General features: G+C 47.9%; 1 protein-coding gene across 2 annotated transcripts in view; it reads left to right on the plus strand.

Moving 5' to 3' along the window:
- LOC8052101 (uncharacterized protein KIAA2013 homolog) overlaps positions 1-17077 on the plus strand; it is an 82908-nt gene that overhangs the window by 19407 nt on the left and 46424 nt on the right. For both annotated transcript variants that reach the window (XM_040206828.2, XM_040206827.3), the window contains 3 exons: positions 2044-2172; positions 2413-2471; positions 9764-9856. In XM_040206828.2, coding sequence (XP_040062762.1) covers positions 2044-2172; positions 2413-2471; positions 9764-9856 — 281 coding nt within the window. The remainder of the gene's footprint in view (positions 1-2043; positions 2173-2412; positions 2472-9763; positions 9857-17077) is intronic.

Below are 17077 nucleotides of genomic sequence, written 5' to 3' on the forward strand. Positions count from 1 at the left end.
AAATCCAGAGTGCGCTGTGCAAAAAAAGAAAAAAAGCTGCTCCTCCATGTTTTTTTTCTTGCTTCTGTTGAATCTTTGCGAATTTTTTTAACGGCTTTTGCAAGGCGCTTTGTTCGCCCACGCTGCCCATGCATTCGCGACCTCGCTGCACCAGGATAGAAAAGTGCGTTCTTTTCGCGCGCGTGGGGGGAAAGTGTCAAAATTTTGAGATCCCAGTTGGGGGTGCGTTTATTACGCAAGTGAAAAAAAAAAAAAAAGTAATTTTTGAGAGCCGACTTGGGGGGTGCGTTCATTACGCGAATGCGTTCATTGTGCGAGTAAATACGGTATATGATCTTCACTGCAGCAACCATCGACGACATGTACGAGACCTGGGTAGATCTTATGTCTGCCGTCCAAGTCAAATGTGTACCGCAGGTCCGTGCTCACCAAAAGTTCAAAAGCCCATGGATTATGAAGGAGATCATTGAACTTTTGAGGCAAAGGATGTTTAAGAAGGCTAAGAAGAAAAACTGCCCGACCTGCCTCCCTGCGGCCAAACACCTCGAGAGGGGGGAAATAAAGAAACTACAGTAAAACCTCGTTATAACAAAGTTGAAGGAGCAATCGTAATTATTTCGTTATAACCATTAGTTTGTTATAGCCAATGTAAATTTCTTCCCTATTAGCATGCCAGGGGAATTATGATTGCTTTGTTATATCCATTAGTTTGTTATATCCCATTTTGTTATAACGAGGTTTTACTGTAGTTCATATTGCACACCAGAAATATGTTTTGGACATTGCAGCCCTGGTATCTAAGCGACCTAAGCACTTCTGGGCCTACGTCAAATGCCAGAGGAAATCATTGTTGAGCCCATCCTTTATTTGTGACATCGACCCACTGAGATAGCCTAACTTTCCAGCTCTCATTTTGTCAGTCTTGGCCAACCGCAATAAACGCCTCCCTACTTCATCAGCCTTAGTGGAAATGCTAGAAACAGCCCAAAGCAAAAACGCAGAAGACGACCCAGAAGATGCCCTCTCGAGGCTGCGCCCTTTCCAGGCTGTGCACTCTTCATTCCTGTGGCTCGCCAGTCCCATCCTCCACCCTGTATTACAGAAGATGTTCCAGAGGATCGTTGATGCTGGCTGTGTTCCCTCGTCATGGAAACGGGCCCTCAGCATTCCTGTCCACAAGGAAAGTGTATCACGTGCTGACCAAATAGCGTCCTACCGGCCTATCGCCATTACATCGACGGTTTGCTGGAGAGTGCCATATTAAGAGAAAGATCCCGTGTCATCTCGAAGAGTGTGCTGTTGAATGCCCAACATAGATTTTGTCCGGACGGAGCTGCACAACAACACTGGGTGCCATGGTATACACGGAAAGCGCGTCCCTCGACAACCGCACTCCTTGCGAGCTAGTATAGTGGGACTTTGCGAAAACATTTGACTGCATTAATCACCACCTCCTGTTCGAAGTATTGGGGCCTCCTGCTTTACGACCTATTCACCAGAAAGACACAAGGGCTGACTCTATTGCGCTTACTTATGACAGCGGTAAAACCTAGCGTTTCTTTTCGGTGGGAAACTGGGGGCGGCCACGCGGGACCGCTCTCTACCGACGAGGTTGGCCGCCGCGTTTTCAGCTGTTCACTCGCTCCCGCAGCGAGCGCCTCCGCGCCTTCCCATAATCCCCCCCTTTCCGAAATGCAATGTGACTTCCGTTTAGATGGGTTAAATGAATACGCATTCGCCGAGCGCTAGGGAAACGTCATAATGCGCTTCCTTAGCGAATTATGCCGTTTACATGACCACATTGGATGCGACTACTGTATTTGATACAGCTAAGTCTAGTGATGCCCTTAGAGAAGAGGTGCGTGGATGTAGAAGAGATGTGCTTTATACATCCACACATGAGATTGCATATTACTCGGATAGCGAGTGCCGCTCGTTTAAAACCTTACGAGGTGCGCACCTTGGTTGCATTTGACGGGACGTCTCGGCCAGGCAGTTTTTGTGGATCCATTTGGTTGACTCTGCGTTTTCTTTTTCATGCAGGCAACGGAAAGGTTGGCTTTTCGGTGGACAATGACAACACGCTCTATGTGCACAACAACCGGACGTTGTCACTGGCACTGCCGTTCCATCCCGGAGTGGAAATTATTTATCCGGATGCATCGCATCAAGGTGAGGGCAAGGCGCTCCATCGTGCGAGCAACCCTGCTGGTCCAAGCGGGACCTTTTCCAAGTGTTGATCCGAGATGATCCTTTTTTCCCTCGCAATTAACCGCATTTAGGAATTGTCGGTCTCGGCTTGCATGCAGTTTTGGTAGTACGTCCGCATTCGGGCTCTGTCTTGCGGCTGAGTTTGCCATTTCGTGCTCTCTTTCGAGCTTGGAAAATTAAACTGGCACGTTTTTGTTTCAGAGGGCACTGTGGTTCACTTTGTGAAGGGAACCGTGTTCAGGTACCAGTGCTTTAACAAGGTGAGAACCATGAATGAGTCACTGATCCCGCGGTCGTTCAAATATTGTTTCAACGGTAAAGGGTCTCGTTTAGACCGTAAAGCAATACAATCCAACCCAGTTATATCGCACTCAGGTATTCAGAATTATTGTCTATATCAAACAGTTCAAACATCCCCTTGAAAATCAGGTGTAAAAGTATAGAAGTGTTGTCTTCCTGTATCCAACTCCCATGGCGGGGACACTCGATATAGCGAGTGAATCCCGGCCACCCGTTGCTTTTCCCGCTGTCGGATTGTGCCGGTGGTGAACACATCACTTGCATTGCGTGGCTGGGAGACCGCCAAGCCAGCATGCACGCGGGAAGATACACAGCAGAAGAGCACTTGTGGAAAAAGAGAGACAATGAACTGTAAAAATAAAAAGTGAAGGTTGGCAGATGCAAGGTTAAGGGAGTGCCTGCTGTTGGAACGCCCTTTCCCCGAACACTGCTGATGCTGCGCGGCTCCCTAGCCCCAAAATAAAATAAGAAAAAAATAAGTCTTTGGGAAGTCTAGTGTGTCGACAACAACGGTTGTGCAATCGCTCTTTGAACGCCTTATCTTCATTTACTTTTCTCTTTTGCCGTTTTTTTTCTTTGCCCGTTTTTTTACAACAAAGCTGTTCGGCTAGGGTTCAGTGGATTTTTCGTGTGTGTAACCAAAAACTCTACGCTCGCACTGCCGCACACGCCGCACTGCACCCACGCGCCGCACGTGCCAGCTTTGGAACAGCGATAACTGTTCCAAAGCAAAAGTCTAAAACAAATGGCATTTTGCATGTGCGTTTGTCGGCGCTTTATTTTGGTTATTTACTTTCAATCTTTTATACTAGGAGGGCGTGCGGCGCGTGGAACACCATTCCCCGCATTCTCCATAAAAGTGGCGGCCGACATGTGTATGTGCGGACTTTTTGTCACGATGACCACCGATCAAGAGAATAAATGTGTTTGGACCTTTGTTAAGAAAAGAAACTGGAAGTACTCTAACCAATTGGTTTAAATTTCCCGACGTTTCGCGGCCTACTCGGTCGCTTGCTCACGGGTCGCTTTGTTCAAAATTCTGTGTCACGTCTGTGTCGTGTGCTAAACAGCTTCGCTGGTCATCGACCTTCACAAAATGAAATGGCTCCCAATCTTTTTTTTTTTTTTTGCTTTTTTTTTTAATTTAGTGAATTTTTTATTTTATTTTTTATTTTTTTGTTGCTTGCTTAATTTTTTTTATGCATCAAGATATTGTATTATGCGTCTCGCTTTCTTGTTTTTTTTCATTCTTTTTTTTTTATTTTTGTGCTTTGTTGTTAATGCTGTGTGGAGGTCCAGGCCAGCTGCACGTCTAAGCGTGGCGGTGCAGTCTCCGCCAACGAAGCTCTACTGTATTAATGCGAAAGCATGAACTGTCCCATGGAGCGAACCGACGTCCTGCGGATTCCTGCACTTTTGTCCGCAATCTGCGCACGCGATATCAGTTTCCTTGACTAAGTATGCAGTACGTTCTCGCATGTTTATCGCGCCGTAAAGCGTGAATCTGCCGAGTCCGTGTTCTGCGGTATCCGTTCGTGTGACGGAAGATTTCGTAGCGAATTCTCACGTGTTTCTCCGACTGTGGAGCGCAAATTCGCCGTGTCTGTCATGATCTCTGGTATCAGTTCTTGTTTCACGTGGTTTGTAGCGGGTGTTCCGATACTTATCACTAATTTTTGGTAAAAATTTGCTGCCGCACCCTTAAAGATGCTTGCCCTATATTTTTTGCCATTTCTCTTTATTTTGGGTGGGCGTCCTTACGATTTTACGGTAGTTTCGGTTTGGTCTTTTTGCTTGAGAAAGAAACAGTGCGGTTTTGAAGTAAAAAATGTATCGGGTAGTATCCTGACAGAATCAATTGCCCCGCATAGAAAGAAAGAAATATTTTTTGTTTTTGGCGTGTTAGTTGCTCGTCAAGGGCCAAAGCTACTTCTAGAGCTTTTCTTTTATATAACTTGGAATTCAATTACAATGAAATTTACATAGCTTATCTGCCATTACAATTTGGCTACAAATATGTAATTGGTTTTTATGTAACCTAATTAGTTTTGATAATACTGAAAATTTTATTTGCAAATATGGGAAATATAATCATATTGAAATACTGAAATCAGAAAATAAACATATATCAGTAAACTACTAAAAGGTTTGGAATCCCATAAGGCACAGCTGAAAGCTCTAGGATGATTTATAGGCTTTTAAGGACACTTGAGTTTTCCGATTTGAAAATGATTTATTTCAGGATGCCTAAAAGGCACCTAAAAAAAGCCTGATACAACATTTAATATATTTACGTGCCTTATGGCATATGTCACACATACACCTAGCAGAGAAAGAAAAAATGATGAAGATTCAATGTATGCAAGTGGAGGTATGGCTTCCACAAAATAACAAAGTGTGTAAATAGTTCAGTGGGAAATAATAGCGAAGAAACATGCACAGACCCATTTACTTTGTTCCTGTAGAGACCGGGACCAGACAGAGTCAGCTGGGCCGGATGGGCAAAGACCCACGGCAGTCTTTATTCACGGAATATATACAAACGTAACAGTGAGGCAGCGCCCTCTATGATAGTATGTTAGAATTAGTGTTAGTCGTGTTAAGAGCGACACCTGACGGTAACAAACAACACTACATCCCCCCTTCCAGAAGGATGCCCTTCTCTTAGCTAGACCAAAAACAATCACAAGTCCAGTCTCACAGGCGGAATAACCCGTCGCCCTGATCTTGTGTAGCGATGCTCGTGCTGCCTGAAGTCCCCTGATGTCGAACTTCCGTTCACCCATGGGTTTGCACTCGTCGCTGCCGATCGTCGCTGTTGCGGCTCAGCCGACGTCTCTGAAGGCGGGGCTGGAAGACCAGCCAAAGCCTCCTCGGGAATCGGAGGATCAGCAACCGGCTCCCCAGGAACTGGAGCCCCAGGAGCGTGAGCACCGTAAGGCACCAGGTGTCGCCGGTTTCGCTGCAGCATGCCCCGTTGAGTTTCCACGACATAGGAACGTGGACGCTGCGCACCGTTGAGCACCCGAGCAGAGCACTGAGCATCGGTTACCCAGACCTCCTCTCCAGGCGAGAGGTCTCGAAGCACCTGCACACCATGGCGACGGTTGAAGTCCACTGCCTGCTGCCGCCTCGCCGCACTGTCCCTCTCTCGGAAGGCACCCAGGGCCGGCACCTCAGGACGCAGCTTCTCCTTGGCCCTCGGCATCCGAGAACGCAGACGCCGCCCCATCAGCAGTTGCGCCGGGCTGAAACCTGAAACGCCTGGGGTGTCCCGGTATGACAACAGTGCCAAAAAGACATCGTCGCTCTTGCGGAAAAGGTCCTTAACGGTTCTCACAGCGCGCTCCACCTCCCCATTCGATTGGGGGTAGCCGGGGCTACTAGTGATATGCTGAAAACCATAGTCTCTTGCGAAACTTGCGAAGTCATGTGAAGAAAACTGTGGCCCGTTGTCGCTTCTTAGTACTTCCGGTATACCGAACCGAGCCATGGAACTCTTGACCGCTGCAATCACAGCCTGGCTTGATGTACTTCTTAATGTTACCACTTCTGGGTAACGAGAGTGGTAGTCCACAAGTAAAAGAAAATCCTGCCCGTCCAGATGAAACAAATCCGCTCCCACCTGTTTCCATGGCAGGTCCACCGGAGGCGTTGGCAGCAGGGGTTCCGCTCGTTGTGTCCGGGTAGATGCACAGCGGTCGCACGTTTGCACCATGGCCTCGATCTGCTGTCCAACATGTGGCCACCAAACCGAGTCTCGGGCCCGCGCCTTACACCTGTTCACCCCCTGGTGTCCTTCATGTATCAACTGTAAAACTTCGGGTTGCAGAGCTGCTGGGATCACTAGACGGCCACCCTTGAGAAGCAGACCCTCGCAGACGCTCAGCTCCCCACGGAAATTCCAGTACTTCATGACATGGCTGGGAAGCTTGTTCCTTTGAGGCCAGCCGTGGTTGCAGAACTTCTCCAGCGTTACGCACTCGCCGTCTGATGCTTGATGCCGACGGACATCTTCGGGGCTGACTGGAGAACCTTCCTGGATGGAATGGATGACGTTCTGCACGTAAAGCTCCACGGAGCTCGCTTCTACGGCTGATGTCAATGGGGCCCTGGACAGAGTGTCGGCCGTAGCCAACAGCTTTCCGGGAACATAAAAGATCCTGTACTGGTACCTCATGAGCTTGATCCTCAGGCGCTGGATCCTTGGAGGCAAAACGTCCACGTCCATTTCTCCCAGTAGGGCTGTCAAAGGCTGGTGGTCTGTCTCCACGGTGAATCGCAGACCTCTGACGTACTCGTCGAAGCGTTGTACGGCCCAAACAACCGCCAGGGCCTCTTTTTCGGTTTGACTATACCTCTGCTCGGTTGGCGTGAGTGCACGGGATGCGAAAGCCACGGCTCGGCGTTCACCCGTTGGCTGGTCCTGCATCAAAACTGCCCCAAGTCCAAACGAGCTGGAATCCGCAGATATGATGGTTGGGTGTTCTGGGTGGTAGTTGGCCATGCAGACGTCTGAAGAAATCATGTCTTTCAGTCTCTGGAATGCCGCTTGCTGGCTTGGACCCCAGAGCCAAACACTCCGCTTGTTCAGTAGCTCGCGGATTGGTGCTGTAACGTCGGAGAGATGTGGCAGAAACCTCCCCACATGGTTGACCATGCCCAAGATCCGGCGCACGCCCCCGACGTCGACCGGCGGTTCCATACGCTGCACGGCTGCCACCTTCTGCGGATCTGGTGCAATTCCGTTTCCGCTCACGATCACGCCAAGGAAACCGACGCTTGTGACGCCAAACTTGCATTTGGCCTTGTTCAAAGTCAGCCCTGCCCTCGCCAGACGATCCAAGACTTCCGCCAGTCGGCGATCGTGTTCCGCGCTATCCCGGCCGAAGACGAGGACATCGTCTATCATGTTGACGACGCCATCTTGACCCTCGAGGATGTAACTCATTTGGCGCTGGAAAAACTCTGGCGCCGACGTAATCCCGAAGGGCAACCGGCGGAAACAGTAACGCCCGAACGGGGTTATAAACGTCGTGAGTTCCTGGCAGTCTTCGGCCAACTTCACTTGATGGAAACTGGATGTAGCGTCCAGCTTCGAAAAAACTCGAGCTTCACCAAGAAGTCCCAAGACCTGGTCTACCGTCGGAAGGATATGGCGCTCTCGAAGCACCACCTTGTTCAGCCTCGTGAGGTCGACGCAGATGCGGTAGGCGCCGGACGGCTTGGGCACGACGACCATTCCCGCGCACCACGGCGTAGGATTCGACACCCGCCGGATGACGCCCTGGGCTTCCATTTTGTCCAACTCCGTCTTCACAACGTCGCGCAAGGGGATAGGAACTCTTCTTGGAACGTGAAGCGAGAAAGGAATGGCATCGGGCTGAAGGCGGATGATGTACTCTTCTTTGAGCTCACCCAACCCTTGGAACAACCCCGTCGGCGAAGTATCGTTCCTTCCTTGCTGGACGGCTGCCACCGGCTCGACGAACTTGACCACGCCGAGCGCCTGGATACCCGGAAATCCCAGGAGCGGAACAACCTGGGACCGGACCACATAAAGCTTCTGCCTGCTCGTCTTGTTCTTCCATTCAAGCGTGGTGACGAACGCCCCGAGAACATCCAAAGGCTGGCCCGCTGGACCGGTCAGCTGTCCCTCCGGCGGCTCGAGCCGCGCCGGAATCCCAGAAAATGTGCTGGGGATGACCGTGACTTCGGCCCCGCTGTCGACCTTGAAACTTAGTGGCATCCCGTCAACTTTCACCTCGACGAACTTCGCCCGAGTGCTGCCGTCCGAACTGACGGCACCCAGCTCAACCGACGCGAGCCTCTTGCTGTGCCTCTCGAGCTTTGTTCCGGAGCGACATACCGCTGCGAAGTGGCCCTTCTTGTGGCATTTGCTGCAGAGTGCTCGGCTTGCAGGACACTCGGAACGCGGATGAAAGTCTCGTCCGCAGAACCCGCACGGCGAAGAACCCGCATTCCCTACGGCAACGTTGCGCGCTGTTTTTGGTGGGCGGTTCCCCGTGACTCTCGCCGCGTCGATGCTTATCGCCTTCGCTTCGGCAGATGCCGCCGAGGCTCCGGTAGAATCGCGAATCCTCCGCTCCCTCTCGGCATCTTCAGCCTGACGTACTTGAATCAGGGCTTCTTCGAGTGTCAGTCTCGGATTGCGACAAAGCCTGTCTGACAACTTGACATCTCGAAGACCGACCACGAAGCGGTCCCGTATCAAACGCTCCTCCACTTCCCGCGAAGGATAGTTGCATTTTTTTTACAAAGTTTCCCAAAACCGTGAAAAAAGAGTCGGCCGACTCACCGGCTTGTTGGACGCGGCGATGAAAGCGTGCACTCTCGTACAGTTCGTTGGCGGGATGGATAAAATAGCCGTCGAACTTTTCGGCGATGTGGTTGAATTCGCTGAAGTCCGCCTCTTCCACTTGCAGCGAGCTCAGGATGTCGCGTGCCTTGGGTCCCATGCAGTAAAGCAGTGTCCGCACACGAACTTCGTCACTGGCGGCGTAGAGGCCTGATGCGTAGCAGTAGTCTTCAAATTGCTGCCGCCACTGTCGCCATGCTCCGGGGTTACCGAAGTCAAACTGCGGCGGGGGGCGTAGGCTTGGCACGCCCACTGTTACGGGTCCCGCCCCGGACCCCGCCGGCTTGCCTGTAGCCATGGTCTCCGAACTTCGCCGCGGCCGCTGCCGTAGGAGGCAGCCTAGCGAACCACTCCTGACACCATGTAGAGACCGGGACCAGACAGAGTCAGCTGGGCCGGATGGGCAAAGACCCACGGCAGTCTTTATTCACGGAATATATACAAACGTAACAGTGAGGCAGCGCCCTCTATGATAGTATGTTAGAATTAGTGTTAGTCGTGTTAAGAGCGACACCTGACAGTAACAAACAACACTACAGTTCCCAAGACAATAATTGAAGATATTTATTTCGCGACTATCCTTCGGGACAAAATGATCAGTGCCTGCCAATCTTCAGAAACATGTTTTTTTAGTGTATTTTTGCCTCGAAGAGCAGTGTCTCCCCGTCATGTGCTCCTAGGAGGTATTGCAGCATCCTCAAATATGATCCTGGTGAAGGAAGGTAACCAGTTGTGAAGTAACAGTTGAAGGGGCTGCTTATCCCGGATATATTTAAGGAGTCGTACGGAATACCTCGTAGGGGCGAAAACTCGATAAGCGTGCTGCCCATTTGATAGATTGATGGGTCGTTAGAGTTGACCATGTTTTTGCAGAGGAGAAAGACGATCAGCGTGAGCCACACCTACTACGCCCACCGAACCATTCCGTCCCTGCTCGTCCAGAACATCAAGATCGTCAACCCCTTGGTGAGCACTTGGCACTTCGACAACACTCAGTCGCATCGAGTAAAGGGTCGAGGCTCAGCTGGTAGGATACATGTACTACCAGTTACACTGTGGGGGGGGTTATTGTAATAGACCGATTTCACCAGGAGTTGTGCAACTATGCCGCACTGCATTCTGGTACCTGTAGTTCTCCCCAGCTTTCCGGCTGCGTCGATACGTATTGTAACCCTGTGTTTGGAAATTTTTGGGTTAGCAAGGGACATTTAATCTAGGGGTGTGCAAATACTCGAATATACAAATTTGAATCGAATACCAAGTTCCCGAATCACTCGATTCGCGAATTGAATTCCTAGTATTCGGTCACTCGAATATTCAGTATATTCGGCCAAAGACGCGCGGTCGACGCAGGACGGACAAAAGAGTTTTTTTTTTCTCCCGATGTTAGCACCGTAATGTTAGATAGATCATGCGAGAAACACCTTTTGGTCCTACCACTTCATAAAAATCGAACGCACAGGTTAGAAAAAAGAAAAGTAATGAACGCCACAAACTTTATAGCACGCGGATTTAATCACAATCGTGACATAATCTAACCTCGAATCACAACCGTAACATCCCGTTTACGCCACTTGCAGAGAGGAATTGTTGGGAGGCCGGAATCGCACGCCATGCCCAATTCTTTTCACGAGTAAAGCCCCTCGTTTCAAATTGAAGCGCCGATGTAGAACACACTTGCCACACTCAAAGAAATCGGCAACTGCACGATCACAAAAAGAAAACCACGTTAACCACGCCGGTGAAACCAGCCGAGTTGTCGTCGTCATTCTTTTGGAACTGCAAGCCGCAAGTTCAGATTTGGAATGATTTAAATGAAATGGAATGGAAAAATAGTGCGTAGATTTGAGGGTGTTTCCAACCGTTCGATAGCCGTGTTTGAAATATGAACTGCGAGAAGGTGACGAAAAGATGAAAGCGTCGATCGGGCAGTATTTAAGGGGGGACACTACCCAGAAAAAACAATTTCTGCAAAAAAAAGTTGATTTTGAAAAATGTCATATTTACATCCACCAACATCTAGAGAGTATTCCCAGAAATTTTCATTAGTTTACACTGCGTAGTTAATTTTTTATAAATTATTTTCGGTCCTCCGATGCTAAGAAAAGGTAGAGGTTGGAGCACTTTGAACGCATTTTTCTCCATTCCACTTTTTGGCATAAATTTCACTTTAGGAAAACTATGTTTTTGTTATTACGCAATGTGGATTCATTTTTATGAGTTTTTCTGGGGTGAAATTTTAAGGGGAAGATAACTATGAGCTTGTATTTTTTATTTTTGTCATTTTTCATGCTCAAGAACTAAAAGTTTGGACAAAGGATGGAAATCTAAAAAACTGTACTTGTGTTTACGTGCCTTTTTTGTCATGAAAGATGGTATAACATAGAAATATAGCTCCATAGTTATCTACTTTGAACTGTCCTAATGCAATGTAACACATGAAAAGAACAAATTTATAAGTAATTTCAAAACGATAGTTTTCCTAAGCAGACACGCCCACTTTCGTCTTTGAACGTTGGCAATTTTTTTTGTACTTCACCCAAGTTAACAAAAATTGGCAGAAATGTTCTCAACATCAACAGAAACAAGCAGTGTAAATATAATTTAAATCCGACAAGTCGTTAAAAAATTTACTGTTTTGGGTAGTGTCCCCCCTTAAAGCAAGCGTCGTCGCTTTTCCGCTTGCTCGCTTTCTTTCCACGTGACAACATAACACATGCACACTTACGACCAATGTGCGCAAGAGCCGTCTCCGTGGTTTCAGTTTTGCTTGCTTTCTCTCTTAAATCTGTGCTCTCTTAAAACAGGATAGATGGACGGAGGAATGGATGCATAGCGGCTATTGGACGGTGACTTGCGCCACCTGACCACACGTTTTGTTTTCTTATTTAGATTATATTGTTTAAGCCTGTTTACTCAGATTTAACACCTATCTGTTTATTAATGTGAAATAAAATCTCGGGTGCCCTTTTTCTTCCTTAAAATTAAAAGCAAACATTGCAAAATCCCCCTTTTCTGAGATATACAGATATAAAAAAGGACATGTTGCGGTGTTAGGTCGTGCTTTTAATGAGAAAAAAAAAAGGCACATGTGGCTGTAACTTTGGGTCTTTTGTGATGCTTAGGGTAGATAAATTAAGTTTGCACCATAAAATTGGATCTTCACTGCCCACGTCCATCACCAGCTGCTTTTTTTTTATTTTCCCCTTTTTTTTTTGCAGCAGAATTTTTATATATTTTTAGCTTTTGTTTTGTACGAGATGCATATTCTGCACCAAGTGCATACTCTGCACATAAAATAATCTCCTGCGCAGCACACTTTAAAAAATTCCTACAAATAAAATCACTATTCAGTATTCAATTCAATATTCTGCTTTTTTTTTAATTCAATTCGGCATTCGATTTGAAAACTACTATTTGGTTGTCGATGTTTAGCGCACTCGAAAAACTGTCACTCAAGCATTCACACACCCAAAGAACACTCCTCACACGCAGCACTCACTAATCACTTTGTATTGCGTGTTTTACTTCGGCTTCTACTTCTTCAGATTTTAGACGATTTGCAAATAGAAAAAGACGACATACGAGTTAAAAATTCCTGTCTAACGCTTAGGCTAATTTGCGGCTAAATAATTAATCTCTTTTCGTGATAAGGTTATCGACGGCGTACTAACACATTTGTCCTCTAGTCGTATGATGTTCTCAGCTTCTATGATTTCCCTCGTTAATTGGTTTACACTTATGCCCAACACGGTGCTGTTGTTGAAATGTGCGACACACCCACAATCCCGACAGTGTATCCCCCTTAGTGGCCGGAGTTAGCGTTTACAATGTTGTTGGAGTGTTCTCGAAGGCGGTCATTCAAACATCGCCCAGTTTGTCCAACGTATTGTCTTCCACATGAAAGGGGGAATGAATAGACAACCCCCTCAACGCAAGGCACAAAGTTGGTCCTATGCTTCTTGGAGCAGCAGATTGCGGGATTTGAGGGTGTGGTGACGTTTTTGCAAAGGCTGGACAGTTTGGTGGATGCTGAAAACACGATATCAACATTGCCCCTGTTTGCTGTTTTCTTGAGGCCAAACTGTCCAGCCTTTGCAAAAACGTCACCACACCCTCAAATCCCGCAATCTGCTGCTCCAAGAAGCATAGGACCAACTTTGTGCCTTGCGTTGAGGGGGTTGTCTATTCATTCCCCCTTTCCTGTGGAAGACAATACGTTGGACAAACTGGGCGATGTCTAAATGACCGCCTTCGAGAACACTCCAACAACATTGTAAACGCCAACTCTGGCCACTTGGGGATACACTGTCGGGATTGTGGGTGTGTCGCACATTTCAACAACAGCACCGTGTTGGGCATAAGTGTAAACCAATTAACGAGGGAAATCATAGAAGCCGAGAACATCATACGACTAGAGGACAAATGTGTTAGCGCGCCGTCGATAACCTTATCACGAAAAGAGATTAATTATTTAGCCGCAAATTAGCCTAAGCGTTAGACAGGAATTTTTTACTCTTATGTCGTCTTTTTCTATTTGCAAATCGTCTAAAATCTGAAGAAGTAGAAGCCGAAGTAAAACACGCAATACAAAGTGATTAGTGAGTGCTGTGTGTGAGGAGTGTTCTTTGGGTGTGTGAATGTTTGAGTGACAGTTTTTCGAGTGCGCTAAATGTTGACAAACGTGAACAACCAACTCGCTCAATCTCAAGTTCTTACTATTTGGTATTCGCACACCTCTAATTTAATCGGGTGTTTACTCACGGTTGTGAATCGGTGGCTTCAACTTCTCTGTGCGAGGGTGCTACAATAACAGCACCAGGCAAAAAGGCATGGGATTTTGTTTTCCCGAAGGAAAGCAGCCTCCTTGAAGGGGAACTCCGGCGATATTTTGAGCAACCCCAACTTAACCATATATTCGAAATCGCCGTCTGTTACTCTTTTCGGTATGCTATTTAGTATCGCGAAATTCAGAATAGTTATTGTGAAATCTGCAAGTGAAAACGACGCCAAAACGAAGATTTGAATATACCCGCGCTTTTCATTGCCCTGACGTCACGGTTGGGCTGGATTGCGGTTCGAGCGGGCAGTCTAAATATGAACTATGCCGAGCATTTGTATCGTGCTGCTGCGCGGGAGCTGGAGCGACCTTCCAAAGCATTCATTTGACACCATGAAACTGTTTGTAATCAGATGTGAACAAAGTCTACAGCCCAAAGAGTGAACTCCTACCCAACCGTGACGTCACTTTTTTCAACGTTGCCCGTAGAGCTTTTCACTTTGAAAAACACGATGAGGTCCAAAATTGTAAATTCTGTAACTGCACGAAAAAAAGTTATTTTGTCCAAATATTTGGGTTACTAGTTCAGCTATGTTTGTTGGTGTGTCTAGCAAGCTTTTAGGCAAATTGGGGACTATGAAGAAAACGGCAGAGTACCCCTTTAAAGAGTAATAAAAGAAAGGTAAATAGAGCTGCTACATAATTTGTATCCACCCGATCGCACGTTAGCCAAAGAGTAAGATTACGGGGCATTGTAGGGCGTGCCAAGGTGTTCTGCACATTGGAATCTCCCCGAGCACTCTTCGTAACGGTTTATCTCAATCGAAACCTCCGCACTGCTTTGCAGCGGCCGTTTTTAACACACTTTTTCCTCAATGTATATTGGTGGTTATAACTGTTATTGCAACATGTTTCAAGCTCAACTGTGCTTTAAAAGATTGGGACAATCGCTAAAAAAAGAGCAGCTCCAGGTATGCACCACTGGAAACAACTTTTTTGAAAGCAGTCTTTATTTTTTCAAACAGAACAAAAATGTAATTTAAAAGTGCAACGCTTACCGCCAAAACGACAGCAAGAGAGGCTCACCCACCTTGTGGTGGTCTATAATGCCGCATCTCAATTTTGTCTGGCGTTACTGATCCTTTCTGCATTAACACCAATTGAGACCGCAGGAAAGGGCCGTCGTTGCGGCTGTGAGTGCTAGCGCTAACAAAATAAAATTGAATAGAAATTGTACACAAAAACCCATATGGCATAGTTGCACCTTTCTGATGACAGATGCGAGTTGTTGCAGCACGTCTTTTATTTGGCTCTTCTTACTTTATTGTGGATTAAACGTTGTACACAAACTTGAGCACTGCTAATCTCAGTTTCCCTTCGACACACTTGATGCTGCACGGAGCCGATGGTCCCTCGAATTTTCGTGTTCTTTGCCATTAAACTAGATGTTTGCTTGTCTCCAAGTTCATTCCGGCATCCGAGCAGCCCAAGTGCTCGAGTAGTGGCATTATTGTTTTTCCTGCGGTCACAGTGGCACAACCGCATGAACTCTGGGGGTTCATGCATTCATGAAGACGACGAAGCAGACAATGATGAAGCAGACGACTAAGCGATTCTAAAGCGATTAGACGAATGCAACTGCTTTTCTGCACTTGCTGACAAACTAAGGCATCACAAACAACACAATCTTAGGAAGGACTGACATGCAGGAGAATCCAAATTAAGTCCGTACCAAGGCATTCCAAACAATGATGTACAATGATGTATATGCAGCACAGCCCTGTGCAGCCAGGAAGCCGGACAGTGATGACTACAAGTAGCATGGTGGCAGTATCGCTTTTGGAATGCTCGCGCCTTTGCTTGATGACATCGGTCTATTGGTACGCAGAAATTTGTGCGATAGTTGTGGTGCAGAAAAATGTACATAACGTGCGATGAGCGTGGCATTGTTAATGTTGTTTTAGTTTACTCCGATATTTAATTGATGTGGGCTCATCGTTGCTGGAGATCGATATGAGAATCCAGATCAATGTTTCACGTGCATCAAACCAAGTTTTGGTTTTTATCAGATGTTGAACTAGCATTTGCTCAAAAGGCTATTACGATTCAATAGCGTGTGGTCTTTGGCAAACCATTTGATGTTGAACCCGTGTTACGGGCGTCGTAATTTTGAATAGGGGCTAGTGGTATGCAAAGTGCGGGAGTCAGCTCTGAGGGAGAAAGAAATTATAGCACAAGTTTGGTAAGCTGGTACGATCACATGGTGTGCGCTGTACTGTTCACCAAAGAAATTATTTTTCTTCTTGCTCCGAGCTCACTCTACGAGCTCTGTGATGCTCGCCGGTTGAGGGCAGCGCGAGGAATAAAGCAAACAATTTGAGCCAGAGCACCTTGGAGCTTGGAGGTCAATTCCCATAAACTGGCGATCCGAAATCTGAAGGCCCCTGCTTCCTCCTACAGCAACCACAGCCAGCATGGAGAACATAAGGCAGTGCTGTTACCGGCGACGGCACACCTCTCAGTTCTCTGGACGCTGCCCTCGTTGCCATCCAGCTCGACCCTTTTGGCCGGGTTTGGATAACGCAAGTCGAGGCTCAGTTTCACTGTTACCGTATAGCATCCCAGCCTTCTCGGTTCTACCACGACGTCGTTTCTCCGGCCGTTGCCGACAAGCTGGATGACATTTTGCTCCGGCCCTCTCTGAGGACGCTTACGACCTCTTTAGAGGCATCCTCCTCAGGCGGACGACGGAGTGCCCGAGGATCCAGCAGGTGCTCACTGCCCAGGAGCTTGGAGATTGCCGCCCATCTCAGCTTCTTCGCCAGATGCGGCTTCTATTTCGCAGAAGCTATTTCTGCAGAAACTTCCACCAGGAATATGTGTGGTTCTGGCAGCAGCAGACGACATGCTGCTAGTTCGTCTGGCAAACCTCGTGGACCGGTCAGTATGCTTGGCCGTCCATCGGGACTGTCGCAATGCCGCCCGCCTGGAACCTTTGCAAGACTCGCGCACGGAACAGCTGTCCTGCGCAGTTGCCGGTGTGAGGCCGTCGCACGAGACACCTTTCCAACGAACGAGGCGAGATACGTCTCGGACCCAACCATCCCTCACGACGCGCCTTACGGTCGGCCGACAGATTGCTGCACTGGTACCACTGGCAGTACGCAGAACATGTCCGCTGCCAACAACTGCATTCCTAATCGGGAAACACCACGACCCGTCACTAAGGGCGGCGAGTGACTTTGGCCATCACCCGAGCCGCTTGTTCTACGTCGTTGATAAGATGTCTGGCCAACAATTTTTGGTGGACACGGGGCTGAGGTTGGCATCCTGCCAGCGTCACGGCTAGGACCGTCAGCAGGCGCACCACACCAAACCCCTGCGAGCAGTCAACGGCTTTACCGTCG

Source organism: Ixodes scapularis, unplaced genomic scaffold, assembly GCF_016920785.2.
Source record: "Ixodes scapularis isolate PalLabHiFi unplaced genomic scaffold, ASM1692078v2 PGA_scaffold12__126_contigs__length_90152505, whole genome shotgun sequence".
NCBI lineage: Eukaryota > Metazoa > Arthropoda > Arachnida > Ixodida > Ixodidae > Ixodes > Ixodes scapularis.